Genomic DNA, 15512 nt, shown 5'->3' on the forward strand with positions numbered 1-15512 from the left:
GGTCTTCCAGCATGACAACGACCCGAAACACAGCCAGGGCAACTAAGGAGTGGCTCAATAAGAAGCATCTCAAGGTCCTGGAGTGGCCTAGCCAGTCTCCAGACCTGAACCCAAAAGAAAATCTTTGGAGGGAGCTGAAAGTCCGTATTGCCCAGCGACAGCCCTGAAACCTGAAGGATCTGGAGAAGGTCTGTATAGAGGAGTGGGCCAAAATCCCTGCTGCAGTGTGTGCAAAAAACCTGGTCAAGAACAACAGGAAACGTATGATCTCTGTAATTGCAAACAAAGGTTTCTGTACCAAATATAAGGTTCTGCTTTTCTGATGTATAAATACTTATGTCATGCAATAAAATGCAAATTAATTACTTAAAGGTGGGGTAGGTAAGAATGATCTAAAACACTTTTGTCCAAATTTGTTTAAACTTTCTTTATATGTCAAATGTCAATACATAATTAAAATTTAAGTACTCTGAAAAAGAGAGTATAAAAATCGAGTGACTCTAGACTTTTTAATCTGCAATAAACACCGCTCATTTTTTCGTTCGGGCCGAAACAAGTGATTGGCTTGGGCGACTGTCACTCTCTCTCGCTACCATGGCTACCGCCGCTTTTGCTCCAGGATCTGCCCACATGTGCGCGCCCCAGTGTTGCCAAGTCGGGCTACTTCAAACACTGTTGCCGCGGGCTGTTTTTCATATCCGCGGGTTGAAGCGACCCCAATTATGTGATATTTTGCCCCGGGATTTGCGAATTTTAGTAGGCAGCCCTACCAAAAAGACACATATTTTACCCCCCAAACGCGATTTTTACCGGAGAAACACGATTGGGCTTGTTTTGGGCTAGTTTTGAGTAGCAATTGGGCGGATGTTGTTGTGAAAACCTGGCAACCCTGGCGCACCCGTTTGAGTTCAAGAGGCTGTATTTCTGCTGGACAGGTAATCTTTCATTTTAATTATACATTTTTTTGGTTTATGTTTTCATGAAGCATGTCTCACTAGCACACGTAGCTGCCTAATATAGCTAACATAACATTACTTAGCATAAAGTTACAATGTTATACACTTAGCGAACCATTAGTAGAGATGATAAATACTCAATATGCTTAGCTCAAGTTGATCGCTGTCGTGTTGAATTTCGCAAAATGTAACTTTAGATAACAAAATGCATGTGTAAAAGCTAGTACACCGCATCCAGGAACTTTTTTTAGAACTAAGTTAGCTTTAGCTACTACCCTCTGTCTAAACTCTTTTACCATGTTCACCGGGAACTTTACCTGCACGTTTATTTCGGCCCTTGGTTTGTTTTTATATACTCTACCAATGTTTATGTTGATGTTTTTATCTTGTATCTATGTGTGTCGTAGACACTGTGTTGTGTGTGTATTTTAAACTTTACCAGTATCGTTATTCTAGCTTGATAGTGAGTACTAAAATACATCTTATTTGTTTATATTCATAATGATAAAGTTAGATTTTTTATTACATGTGATTCTGACATGATGTCACTACATGCACTTCTTCTCCACTCGTCTCAGGTAAATAATGCGTCTTCCTCCAGCTGAGCTGATCGTGGTCGGCGTAGCGCGTTCATGTGTTTTGGGGGCGTGGCTTTGGAAAGAGCCCAGAAGGGAGAAGGTGGAGTGAATGGAAATAATGAGCTGTATTTAAAACACTTGTGAGAGGTCTACAGACACTCAATTTTTATACTTTCTTTTTCTGAGTACTTACATTTTAATTATGTATTGATATATAAAGAAAGTTTAAACAAATTTGGAAAAAAAGTTTTTTAACCAAATCCTACCTTTAAAAATCATACAATGTGATTTTCTGGATTTTTGTTTTAGATTCCGTCAGTCACAGTTGAAGAGTACCTATGATAAAAATTACAGACTGCTACATGCTTTGTAAGTGGGCAAACCTGCAAAATCGGCAGTGTATCAATCTCCACTGTAATATTCTCGTTGCTTCATTAAATTGAGGTTGAACCACTGGAGTCACATGGACTATTTTAACAAGGCCTTTCTGGGCCTTGAAAGTGTTCTTGAGAGCTCTCGGATTTCATCAAAAATATCTTAATTTGTGTTCTAAAGATGAACAAAGGTCTTACAGGGTTGGAACGACATGAGGGTGAGGAATTAATGATATGATTTTCATTTTTGGGTGAACCATCCCTTGAAGCACAAGAAGCTTAAATCAAGGGTTACCATCAGCCGTAGGGTGGATTATCATGAGTTTCTTGTCTCTCAGTTGCTCCATGTGGTCTGTTAAACGTGTCATCTGAAAAAATAAATAAATCATATTACAAGCAAACACAATATGTAACATTAATTTGACCTTCAACCATCCTATGTTGGTGTACATTACCTCATACTGTCTCTTATTGGACTGTGGTAATCCTAAATAGCGTTCAGAAAATGCAGAAGCTGTGGGACAGACGTTCATGATTAACAATGAAACAAGTCCAAGGGATGGGTCCTATTATTTAAATAAATTAAGGACAGGATATGACATCATACCATATAAAGAGAAATCAGTGATGGGGGAGATGGCGGTGCCGCACTTGATTTTGAATTTAAACATGTTTGGCGGTTCATCCGAGCGCAAGAGTCGGCTGGTCAGATATCCTCCATACGCCTGAGGCAGACAAAAACAGGTTATTAGTCATCCGTGAACATAATTGATGTTGAATGATACAGTCATACATCACATGGTGCAGTTTCATCAAGAGAGAATTTTGAGAACATTAATATGAGTCCAACAATGCAGACCACCTGAAGGCAACATGAAATCAAAACGCCATCTGCAGGCTTATTATGTGTTCCTTGTTTGATTTTGAATGAATCATCAGTGTATGTTATTACACATAAACTAAACGTTTTCTAGGTCTAATGTGATATAAAAAGCCACATCATTGTCACGCCCCTCTACTTTTGGAAAAATAGTTGTATGATATAAGAGAATATAGAGCGCATACTTCAGGATATGCACTTTGGTGCAGTTGCTGATATTTATATGGCATGCAAATGAGATCTTTATAAGAGTGTAGCAGACAATGCATATAGATATCAGTTGTGACTCTATAGTACGAGTCTTGGTAAGATGAACAAATAAACGTTCTTTAATTTGATACATTTTAACATCATTTTCTTTAAAAATTATGTGTGGTTAGTCAAGTAAACCTGAGATACTTTAGTCCAGTAAGTGTTCATCTTTAAATATTTCTAACAATATTACAATTATTTGTATGTTTACTTTATAAAAGGCAGTCAATATTTCACAGCAAAAAGACACAGGAACGACAACCTGCAGGCGGATTTTTTTAGTTATACTAAAAGTTATACTTTAATTTTTTTTTTAAACTATCAATCGGATGACAAAAGGCATGTAGTAGATTGTATACTACAGGATTTTCAGCAAAGTTTTGATCATGTTGACAATTTAGAGGGCTTAGAAATTCAACCAAATATGACAGTAGACTTTAAAGGCTTATAAGTTAGTAACATTACTACTTATAGTCAGTTATTCCCCAACGGTCAACAAGCAAACGCACCTTTCCATAAACTCCGATTCTTGAGAAGTCAATGTACGGCAGCTGTGATATAACTCTGCAGAGAATCACAGAAGAGATGTAAACGTGATGTAAACTGACGTCGCTTTATTGTTGTTCATGTCAGTGATCTGACCTAAGAGCTTCCAGCTGGTCTCTCTCCTCAAACTCCCCCAGTTTCTTCTTCACGCGGTGGAGGAGGTTCGTGCCCTGAAATCCACTGCCGCGGCCGTCCAGACGCATGACTACGGTGTTGAAGGAGCTGACCAGCACCGTGGTCCAGTCCACCTGAAACTGCTCCGTCACCATCTGACCACCGGGGGTGCCATCCCTGTCACAGTTAATCAGTTTCAGTACATCTTATCAAATAAATGCCTCAAAGCAATATCATAACACTTTCACTGCTGTTTTGATTTACAGTTTTTCTCAGTCGCTTTGGTACATTTCTCAGATCAGAATTGAAATTCTCAAAGCTACCTGTTCAATCTTCACATCATTGTGTCACTTGTGCACATCAAAAAAGCAGTTCCTCATTTCTTTGAACAAGTTGCAAATGCTTGTGTACATCCATGCAAATGATTATGTACAATTCTCTGCTGTTTCCTACATTATCAGTTGCTTATGTCATGTTGATCAAAATGTATTATAATGGGTCTCTGTTGAATAGTCTTACCCCCCACAACATTTAGGCATTAGTTCATAGCATAAGTCTTTACATGCAAAATGGTTGAACAAGTTGTCATAAAATGTCAAGCATATTTCTATACATTTCCGTTAGACGTTCACATTTCTACTTTTGTTTTTCTGGGGGGTTTTCTCTTTGTGCTATGCAGTGCTGTCTTTTCCTTTCTGTATAGCAATGACATGGTCTGTCAACAAATTAGAGTACAAACAGTAAAAGCATAAATGTGAATCTTGTCCAGTCTCTTGCATTCAAACTCCCACATACACTAAGGTGTAACCTACAATTTACAATAATTGTCATCAAAATTTTAGCCATATTTACATCAGAACATCCCTCCAGAGTACAGTTATATTGACAATATGACTAAGCAATTTGACTGTCTTATTCATACACAATGACACAAGGACTTGTCATTCTGATGGCACTGACATGTTCATTGACACAGATATTTACTTTTGAGAGATGAATTAAGGATTTTGAGCAAGAGACTGGCTTTTGCAGGTAATCCATGGTGTTTTGCTATTTGTACGAATTGTTTTGAGAAATGCACTTGCTGTTTTGCAAATGTCGAAGATGATTCGAGAAATGTACCAAAGCGACTGAGAAAAACTGTAATATGTTTTCTAATACATTCTTAAAACTTACTGGCTGAATGTTATGAAGAATTGTCAGGGTCACATTTCACCCCAAAATGAAAAGAAAAAGGAAAAAGGAAAGAAAGAAAATTATACAGAAAAAAAAAAAAAAATTATATTACAAATTATTTTAACACTCAGGGTCCTATTTTAATGATCTGAGCGCATGGTCTGATGCGCATGCCGCAGGTGCAATTAGGGCGTGTCCCAATCCACTTTTGCTAGTTTAACAACTGAAAAAACAGTCTGTGCGCCAGGCGTAACGTGCAATAAACCAATCAGAGTCTCATCTCCCATTCCCTTTAAAAGCCAGTTGTGCTTGCACCATGGCGGATTTGCTATTTACATGGCGGAATTTGCGAGCAGAAAGACTGAACGCTTCTCCAGAGAGGAATCCTTTTATTTTTAATATTTAAAAATGTTTGTGCTGCTGTGCGTCCCTGTGTGTGTAATAAGCAGAGTGTATGTGCGTTGTGCACCCACCTATACACGCATATTACTAACGCGCCCTTTAAATAACACAAAAAATACTGCACAGTCGTTTTCAGTTGCCTCAAAATAGGAACGTGCCAACAATGCGCCTGAACACACCAAGTTATCAGACCAGCACGCCCATGGGTGAACAGATGGGTGCGAGTGAATTTGTCATTTAAACAACGCGGCGCTGGATGTGAAAATGATAACTGCGTTGGGCTGAAACTAGCAAAAAACACTTGCGTCGCGCCTGCCGTCGCATTGCGCCAGGTGTATGATAGGGCCCTCAATCTTAAATTTTATTTTTTTGCCTTTGAAATGACTAGGAAAAATGTCCCAATTTACCTGAATTCACTGTAAAAAAACATTCAACCAAAAAACTTTTAAGTTTGGTCAACTTGAAATGTGAAGTTGTAAATGGCAACTTGGATATTTGAGTTGACTAAACTTAAAAAATGTAAGGCAGCACAAACACAAACTTACATTTTAAGTTGAAACAACATTTTTTTACAGAGAGAGTGAGAGAGATAGATAACTAGGTGGAACAGAAGGAAAATAATGTCAAAAAGCTACAAAAAAAAATCATAATGACCCTAAAATACAGGCACAATTTTCTTTCAGAGAAAGATAATGTCATATTTCTTTTTTTTTATTTTGGAGAGAAAAATGGCCCTGGTGCCTTTCATGAGAGAGTTTCCGTGATATTCACCCTCAGTTTACTAAGCAACAGCGGTGCTGACGCATTCACCCTCAGTCACAGTCTTTCTCATGCTACCGAGAACATTAGTACAGTCTATCTCAAGTGCTGGAGGAATACACTGTGTTCTTCTATTTTGTGTGGTTGGTGTGTATCATGTGTCAGTTATTCAGTGTGTGTATCACTCACACCAGCAGCAGTAAGGGGTAGTGAGCTGTTTCTAAAAACCCTGCTGGCTTCAGAATCTGGATGTTCAGACCTGTGCAAATGATGGAAAAGTTACTGTGCTTTGACAGTCATTAGATTTGTAAAAAAAAAAACTTTTTTATTGTAAGATGTAAGATACTCACTGTAATCATCTATGTTGATCTTACTGTACTCTACTTTGGGCATCTGTGTGTTGTTCACGGTGATGTTCAACTCCTCAGTGGAGTTGTTCAACACGTCCAGCAGCTCTGAGGGAAACCGTACATGTTCAGAGAGATACATCTATGTGCTATAAATATCAAACTGTTTTCTATTTAAATGTAATTGTACATGTAAAAATGGAATGCAAAGAATTTTCAGCATCATTACTCCAGTCTTCAGTGTCACATGATCCTTCAGAAATCATTCTAATATGACGATTTGCTTCCTTAAGACATTTATTTTCAGTGTTGAAAAATGTTGTGCTGCCTAAAGTTTTTGATGAATAGTACGTTCAAAAAAAAAAGTTTTTTGGTAGAAAATACAATGTGATTTTCTGGATTTTTGTTTTAGATTCCGTCAGTCACAGTTGAAGAGTACCTATGATAAAAATTACAGACTTCTACATGCTTTGTAAGTGGGCAAACCTGCAAAATCGGCAGTGTATCAATCTCTACTGTAATATTCTCGTTGCTTCATTAAATTGAGTTGAACCACTGGAGTCACATGGACTATTTTTCTACCCCTGGTAGACTTCAATAATAAAAATAAAATACAAACATAGAATGTAGGAAGAAAGAAACATAATAATAATAATAATAATTAAATACAAACTATAAAAAAATTGTTTTTTACAAAGATATTAAAAAGGTTGACCCTTGCTGATTTCTTTAAAAAAAAATCTTACTGACCCCAAACTTTTGAAAGATAGTGTATAGTAGTAAAGTGCACTGATAAAGCATCTACTTTAATATAATTATATATTAGTAATATGTTTTTCATCAAAATGGCGTCAGAGAGAAAACCACTCCCCCCAGCAGGCGCTAACAAGGTCATGCTGCTAACCAGCTAAACCACGGCCTCTTGGTGTAAATACTAATGTATTAATATGGGTGTCGAAATGAACACACTTTTGTGCTGCAGACACCAGTGAATCACCTAAGAGTGAGTTAAAGGGATAGTTCACCCAAAAATGAAAATTAGCCCATGATTTACTCACCCTCAAGTCATCCAAGGTGTATATGACATTCTTCTTTCAGACGAATAAAATCTGAGTTATATTAAAAATGTTCTGGCTAATCCAAGCATTATAATAGCAGTAATAGTTGCTCTGTTTTTGAAGTCCATAAAAAATGCATCTGTCCGTCAAATAACATGCTCCACGCGGCTCCAGAGTGTTAATAAAGGCCTTCTGAAGCGAATCGATGCGTTTGTGTAAGAAAAATATCCATATTTTTATTTTTTTTTAATTTTTTTCTATGGATCTGCATCAGCCGTCCCCTTGCCATCACTTCCGGTGAATAAGGTCAAAATACATGCAAAATACCGGCGCAATCATAGATATATACATAGATTCTTCATTAGTGTCTGCGCGGATCGGTCGAATGAGGCATCTACATTTATATATCTTTGATCATGCCAGTATTTTGACCTTATTTGCCGGAAGTTATGGCGCTGGGAATACTAGATGACGTTCGTCTGATAAGAGGTAAAAAAAAAAAACATAAATACTGTTCGGTTTCTCGCAGAAACCGATCGTTTCGTGTCTTAAGACATCAATGTGTTGCCACGAGCTGCATGGTTTAATAAGGATTCGTATGTCTATGTGTTTTTATTCTCATTGCTCTCATACTCTAAAGTTAAACTATCCCCACTGACATGCATTATACGACTATCACACTGCAACGGTTGGAGTTAAAAATCTTAATTTGTGTTCTACTAAAGAAACAAAGACACCTACATCTTGGATGCCCTGGGGGTAAGCAGATAAACATAAAAATTTTGTTTTTGGGTGAACTATCCCTTTAAAGCAAGTCAGATTAATCTGTTGTCCTCCTTCCTGTTTTATCCCCAAGGGGCCGATGATAATCACTGCTAATTATTCTAGGCATTCTCAATTGTCTTCCGCTTACACTCTTACAGATCCAAGGACATGGTGTTAAAACAATTAATCTAACAAAATTCGGTAAATGTTTATCTTGCATTTGAGGTGTTTCTTGTGGCGTTTATCTCCAAGCACACTTCTAACTCTGTTGATTAAACACATACTGTATCTACATCTTTTATCATGTCCTTTGGGTGAGAAATACCTTTCTGGTAAAACAAGCTCTTGGCGTCTCAGGTCTAGAGCTGATAAAGTGCATGTGATCGTGTGTCTGTACCTGCCGATAGTGTAACAAACAGAGCACTCACTGTGATACTGTCCGTCTCTGGTGCTGTACACGGCCGAGTGTGGCACAACTGGGCCTGGACAGAAAAAACACAGTGAAGAATAGTGTCTTACTGCATATATATTTATGTCATCCCATCTGGGCTTCCTTGTGCTGCTCAGCATCTAAGCTTTTTGTATTATTGTTTAGTGTGTGTGTGTGTGTGTGTGTGTGTGTGTGTGTGTGTGTGTGTGTGTGTGTGTGTGTGTGTGTGTGTGTGTGTGTGTGTGTGTGTGTGTGTGTGTGTGTGTGTGTGTGTGTGTGTGTGTGTGTGTGTGTGTGTGTGTGTGTGTGTGTGTGTGTGTGTGTGTGTGTGTGTGTGTGTGTGTGTGTGTGTGTGTGTGTGTGTGTGTGTGTGTGTGTGTGTGTGTGTTTGTTTGATGAATAGAGAGTTCAAAAGAACAGCATTTATTTAAAATAGAAATCTAACATTGTGTGTAACATTATTAATGTTTTACTGTCACTTTTGATCAATTTAATATGGAAGCTTGTTTCCGCCATGGAATAAAACAAATTTGACCTCACAATTCTGACTTTTTCTCAGAATTGCGAGTTTATATCACGAGATCACAAAAAAAAACGTCTCATAAAGAATAAAGAATTATGAGACTAAAATTATCTTTTTTATTCTGCGGATGAAACAAGCTTCCATAATTGAATATATCCTTTCTGAATAAATGTCTTTTTTATACAAGTATATCAATTCATTCCATAGTCCCTGGGATGAATCTGATGGTATGGCTGTATATACAGCACCTAAAACTGACCCAATGCTTGATTTGATCCACACAACGGGTGGGATGCATTCAACAGAATTGACAGGAAGCAATGTTTCTTTGCTGAGGTCTGTGTGAAGCAGCAGGCTGCAACGACCATAAGGCCCTGCTCTGACATCATCTACTTAATAACACAAACACTGACCTTTCCTTGTGCTCATCAGAGCCCGCTAAACAGATCAGTGACCATGGCAACCACACTTTATTGTTGATAAAACACACAGCAGGGTAATGATGTCATGACTAACACGCTTAGATCAGTGAGAGTCACCGAGCCAAACACTCGGCAGTGTGCTTTTACAGAAAGAGAAACTAGTATCAAACAGATTTAGAAAAGAAACGAATAAACGAAACACTGACTTTACATTGCATTTTCTTTCCGGTCTATTAGCACTTATTTTCAAACTATTATTGTGGTATGATCTGTTTCAATAAGCTAAATTGTGGACAAAACTTTATGCTTTTTAGTCAACGGTCTAGCAAATATCAGGGGCTTGAAACCGAAAGGTCTTGTATGGGAGGTTATTTGCAGTAATGACCCCACATATTACATGGGTAGCCTACTAGCCAAAACAATGTAAATATTCACATTAAATATTACTTAGAGTAAATATTTGATTTTGTACGGAAGGATATGAGAGACACAAAACCAGAAATGTAGGATATTGTTTTCTTATGTCAACGGTCAATTATACATCTGTCTGCAGAATGCAGTGACTGACCAATCAAAATCATATATTCCAGAAAACCATTTAATAGACTGCAACAGTCAAGTTCCGAAAGTAAAATCTTCTATTTTCTCGACGGGGGAATTGATTTTTATTGAAAACTTCTAAACCTTTTAAGACGATCTGTTCACATTATTTCAACTTATTTTGTGAATAATCCCATGATTCTGCAAAGAAATCCACCAATCAGAGAATAGCAAATCATGCCAAAATAAGCGTTGACCCACTTCCATGAAGCACTGAAAATGACTTAACAGTCTTCCGAAACTCTCAAACTACACACACACGTTTTATGTTTATCTTTCCATAGACATAATTATTTTTATACTGTACAAACTGTATTTTCTATCCCTTTACACTAAACATACCCCTAAACCTACCCATCACACAAAACATTTTTACATTTTTAAAAAACATCATTTAGTATGATTTATAACTAAGCTGTTTCCTCATGGGGACCAAAAAATGTCCTCACCAGGACAAGGATGGACATTATGTTTACCTGGTCCACACACACACACACACCTTCTTGAAATGGTTTACGGAGACTCTCCATAGGCGTAATGGGTTATACACTGTAAAAACCGTATATATTCTATCCCCCAACACTATCCTTCTCCTAAACTTAACCATCACATAAAACTTTCTGCATTTTTTGTTGTAACACCCATGTCATTATACACATTTGTGTCCTCATAAACCATATATACAGGGTCTAAAATTGACACTCGCCAAGCGCCAACTGTGAGTAAAAATTGACGTTGGTGAGTATAGGAAACTGTGTCAGTCGCCAGTTGGCCGGTAACAATTTTTAAAATTCTAACAAAGCAATGTTGTGACAAACATGAACGTGAACAAACATGAACAATGCTCTGTACAGTTGATGCATCATCACAAACATTTCAGCCTTTCCAATGTAAATATTCAAGCACTCACTCACAATTAAAAATGCCCGTCTCGACGAGTATCCTAGTAAAAATGGTCAGTTATGTCTTAAGTGAACGCAAACACAAAATGCATGATCCGTGCATCCATTTGGTCTTAAAGTGACAGCATCCTAATAATCTGCTATCAAACAACAAAGGACAAAGAAAAAACTCACTGCTCTTGAACTTTAAAAAGGATATGAAGACTATGCAGTGTTATTTGATTAGCCTACTTTATTAAATTTTGGTGCCTGAAAAACACTGTTTATTTTATTTGTACCTTTGTTGAATTGTATTGGAATTTATTACTGACTGTTTAATTGTCTTTAAAAATGTAGGCTATTAAATTTACATTTTAAGATATTAGTTTTAGCTGTGGTATCAAAATTGGAATAGAGGATTGTGACTTTTCACTAGTATCAAAAATGTTGGATTGTGACTTTTCACTAGTATCAAAAATGTTGGTGTCACAACTGCCTGTTTTTGTGTCATGGCTGGTAAAAAATATTTTTGGCCGGTAATTTTTCAAAGTCATTGGCAGGTGTCGCAAAAAGTTTTAGGCCCTGTACATATACCGTCTCGATTACGTATGTAACCCTCGTTCCCTGAGGAGGGAACGGAGACGTACGTTAGTGACTAACGAATGGGGGTTTCGCCTAGAAGCCAATTACCTTCGAGGTGTTTAACAGCGCCCAATGGCGTGCCAATGCCATGGGCATGCGGAATTTGCATGCGTAACTCCACCCCACCGCGTGGGTATATAAGGAAGTACGCTGGCAACATCGCATTATGTATCTGCTGCGGAGCCAAGATCTGAACTCTGCGTTCCAGCACCACAGCTGACGTGGCTGAGGAACGTACGTCTCCGTTCCCTCCTCAGGGAACGAGGGTTACATACGTAACCGAGACGTTCCCTTTCGTTCAGTCACTACGACGTACGTTAGTGACTAACGAATGGGGGTTCCAATACAACCGCGCCACTCAGCTGTCGTCCAGTGCCCTGCGTAAGTGTGAGATCCCGCCACTTAAGGCTGTAGGACTCCCACTTATCACAGGATTACCAAGGTACACTGGGAAGCATATCCCAGTGAGGGAATGCCAAAGATGCCTACCCGTGGGGAGGACTTAGAGAGTACACATATGACCCGCTGTGGGCTGCATATGGGAAACTCTAGGGTACCAGCCGAAGGTGGATTTTTAACCCTATGGGTGGCAGGGGCTTGCCAAGTGAAAGACACCTGCTCACTGAGGAGGCTTACGGTGGAAATACTCGTGTGGGGGTCGCCGGAGGGAACCATGCACACGGGGCACCTGGCCGGACATGAGGGTCTGGGCTCGAAAGGGCAGACTGAACTGATGTCGGCGTCGACAGTGCTGGAGGAGCTCAGGGCTCTCGGGGAGCTCACCTGAGGAGAATATCGCACGTATCCAGTCTGTGGAGTGGAGTGGCGAGCAAGCGAAGACACCTAGAGCCTGGTCCATTACCGGCCCCTCGGGGGGGCGAGTACATAGTCGGACACTGGCTCCACTCGGAGATTGTAGAATCTGGCGAATGTGTTGGGTGTCGCCCAGCCTGCAGCTCTGCAGATGTCTGTTAGCGAGGCGCCATGCGCTAGAGCCCAAGAGGAGGCCACACTCCGGGTGGAGTGTGCCCTCACACCAAGGGGACATGGTCGACCTTGCTGCTGGTAAGCCAACAGCCTTCGCTCCAGCCCCTCTTGGAGAAACTCAAGCACGGACCCGATCGGGCAATTCCAGGGGTCTTCTTGGCGGGAAGAGCACCAGGTGATGAAGAGGTTCCACTTCAACGCATAGAGGTGTCGTGTAGACTCTGCCCTAGCGGAAGTGATGGTGGCGGCCACCGTAGGTGGCAGGCTACTCAAACCTGCCGCGTCCCGTCTAGAAGCCACACGTGGAGCTTCCAGAGCGCTGGACGCGGGTGCCATAGGGTGCCCCGTCTCTGAGAGAGGAGGTCCGGTCTCAGAGGGATAGGCCAGGGAGGGGCTGTCGCAAGGAGTAGCAGTTCTGAGAACCAGGTCTTGCCGTGCCAATACGGGGCGACCAACATGACCTGCTCCTTGTCCTCCCTGATCTTGCAAAGTACTCGTGCGAGAAGGCTCACTGGGGGAAACGCATATAAGCGTAGGCCCTGGGGCCAGCTGTGCGCCAGTGCATCCGTGCCGAGCGTGCCCTCGGACAGGGAATAGTACAGGCTGCAGTGGGAAGAGTCGTGGGAGGCAAACAGATCTACCTGTGCGTCGCCGAACTGTTCCCAAATCAGCTGGACCGTCTGGGGATGGAGTCTCCATTCTCCAGGAAGTGGCTGAATCCGTGAGAGCTCGTCGGCTGCACGGTTCAGTTCTCCCGGGATGTGGATAGCACGAAGGGACCTCAGGTGCTTCTGACTCCATAAAACGAGATGGCGGGCGAGTTGAGACATACGGCGGGAGCGTAGACCGCCCTGGTGGTTGATGTACGCTACAGTGGCCGTGTTGTCTGTCCGGACAAGTACGTGTTGACCCCTCAGCAACGCTCGGAAGCGGTGCAGGGCGAACCGTACTGCCAGCAACTCGAGGCAATTGACATGCAGAAGGCGCTGGGGTCCTGTCCAGGAGCCCGCGGCTGCTTGTCCATTGCACATGGCACCCCAGCCCGTGGAGGAGGCATCCGTTGATACAACAACATGCCTGGAAACTCGTTCTAAGGACACGCCGGCCCGTAGAAAACTGAGGTTCGACCACGGAGTGAGTGTCTCTAAGCAGGCCCGGGTTATTTGGACCCAGAGCGTGCCAGACCGCCATGCCAATCTCGGGACTCGATCGCGAAGCCAGTGCTGAAGCGGTCTCATATGTAGCAATCCGAGCGCCGTCACTGCGGCTGCAGATGCCATATGCCCCAGGAGCCTCTGAAAATGTTTCAGTGGAACCGCACTCTTGCTCTCGATTTGACGGAAGCAAGTCAGCAGAGACTGCGCGCGCTCGCTCGTAAGCTGCGCGCACATGGCGACCGAGTCGATCTCCATACCGAGAAAAGAGATCCTCTGCACGGGGCAGAGTTTGCTCTTCTCCCAGTTGACCCGAAGGCCCAGACAGGCTAAGTGGTGGAGAACCAGATCTCTGTGTTCGCAAACTTGCTCTCGAGAGTGACTCAGTATGAGCCAGTCGTCGAGGTAGTTCAGGATGCGAACCCCGTGCTGCCGTAGGGGCGCAAGGGCTGCCTCGGCAATCTTCGTAAAGACGCGAGGGGACAGAGATAGCCCGAATGGGAGGACCGCGTACTGGTATGCCCGCCCCTCGAAAGCAAACCGTAGGAACGGTCTGTGTCGAGGTAGGATGGAGACATGAAAGTAGGCGTCCTTCAGGTCGATCGCTGCAAACCAATCGCCGGGACGAACGCATTCGAAAAGGTGTTTCGCTGTCAACATCTTGAACGGAAACTTGTGAAGGTAACGGTTCAAGATGCGCAGGTCCAGGATTGGTCTCAACCCACTGGTCTTTTTGGGTACAATGAAGTAGGGGCTGTAAAACCCGGACTTCATCTCGGCTGGAGGGACAGGTTCGATCGCACCCTTCGCCAGTAGGGTGGCAACCTCCGCTCGCATGACAGGGGCATTGGCCCCGACCATAGTAAAGCGGACTCCCCAGAAACAGGGAGGAACCTGCGCGAACTGATCGCGTAGCCGCGCCTGACTGTCTTCGCGACCCAGCGGGACAGCCCTGGAATCTGAAGCCAGGCTCCCAGGAACTGCACCAGCGGGGTCATTCGGACTACAGACGTACCCGGTGTGGGGCAGCGATGCAGCGTTACCGACCCGGACAAGGGAGGCTGTTGGGCGTCCCGGTGTGGGGGTGCGGTTAACTGCTGCGTCCTGACAGAGGAGACCAGGGAAGGACGCACGTTCCACTGGGGTCTGGCCCTCCACCGGGGGAAGGAGTGGTCCTGCTACCATCTCCTCGAAAGAATTTCCCATCCCTGAGCCGTCCGTCTCAGGAGCGCCGCTTGGCCTGGCGTTTAGCGGGGCGGCCTGAGGGGACTTGGACGCCTTCCTACGGCTTCCTCCGCGACCCGGCCCGGGTGAAGGCTGCTGCTTGGACCGGGTGGGAGGGGCGGGAGCCTTAGGAGGGCGTCCTCGGCGGCGAGCAGGCTGAGGCGACTGTGCCGGCGGCTGGGTGGAAGCAGCAGCTGGCCGCCGGGGCAGTACATGTTTTAGAGCCTCAGTCTGCTTCTGGGCGGTTGAAAACTGTTGAAAACTGGCGAAGTTTTCAACCGCTCCGCCGAAGAGGCCAGCCTGGGATATGGGGGCATCGAGGAAGCGTGTTCGCTCGGTGTCCCGCATATCGGCCAGGTTTAGCCACAAATGTCGCTCCTGGACCACATTTGTGGACATCACTTGACCCAGGGAGCGTGCGGTCACCTTCGTCACCCGGAGA

General features: G+C 42.8%; 1 protein-coding gene across 2 annotated transcripts in view; it reads right to left on the reverse strand.

Moving 5' to 3' along the window:
- Nucleotides 1–15512, reverse strand: part of dpp6b (dipeptidyl-peptidase 6b) — a 174686-nt gene that overhangs the window by 5371 nt on the left and 153803 nt on the right. For both annotated transcript variants that reach the window (XM_079818580.1, XM_079818581.1), the window contains exons 17-24: nt 8636–8689; nt 6388–6492; nt 6227–6296; nt 3683–3877; nt 3550–3604; nt 2516–2633; nt 2364–2422; nt 2204–2276 (exon numbers count right to left, since the gene is read on the reverse strand). In XM_079818580.1, coding sequence (XP_079674706.1) covers nt 2204–2276; nt 2364–2422; nt 2516–2633; nt 3550–3604; nt 3683–3877; nt 6227–6296; nt 6388–6492; nt 8636–8689 — 729 coding nt within the window. The remainder of the gene's footprint in view (nt 1–2203; nt 2277–2363; nt 2423–2515; nt 2634–3549; nt 3605–3682; nt 3878–6226; nt 6297–6387; nt 6493–8635; nt 8690–15512) is intronic.

This window comes from Gobio gobio (assembly GCF_949357685.1).
Source record: "Gobio gobio genome assembly, chromosome: 6".
Lineage (NCBI taxonomy): Eukaryota > Metazoa > Chordata > Actinopteri > Cypriniformes > Gobionidae > Gobio > Gobio gobio.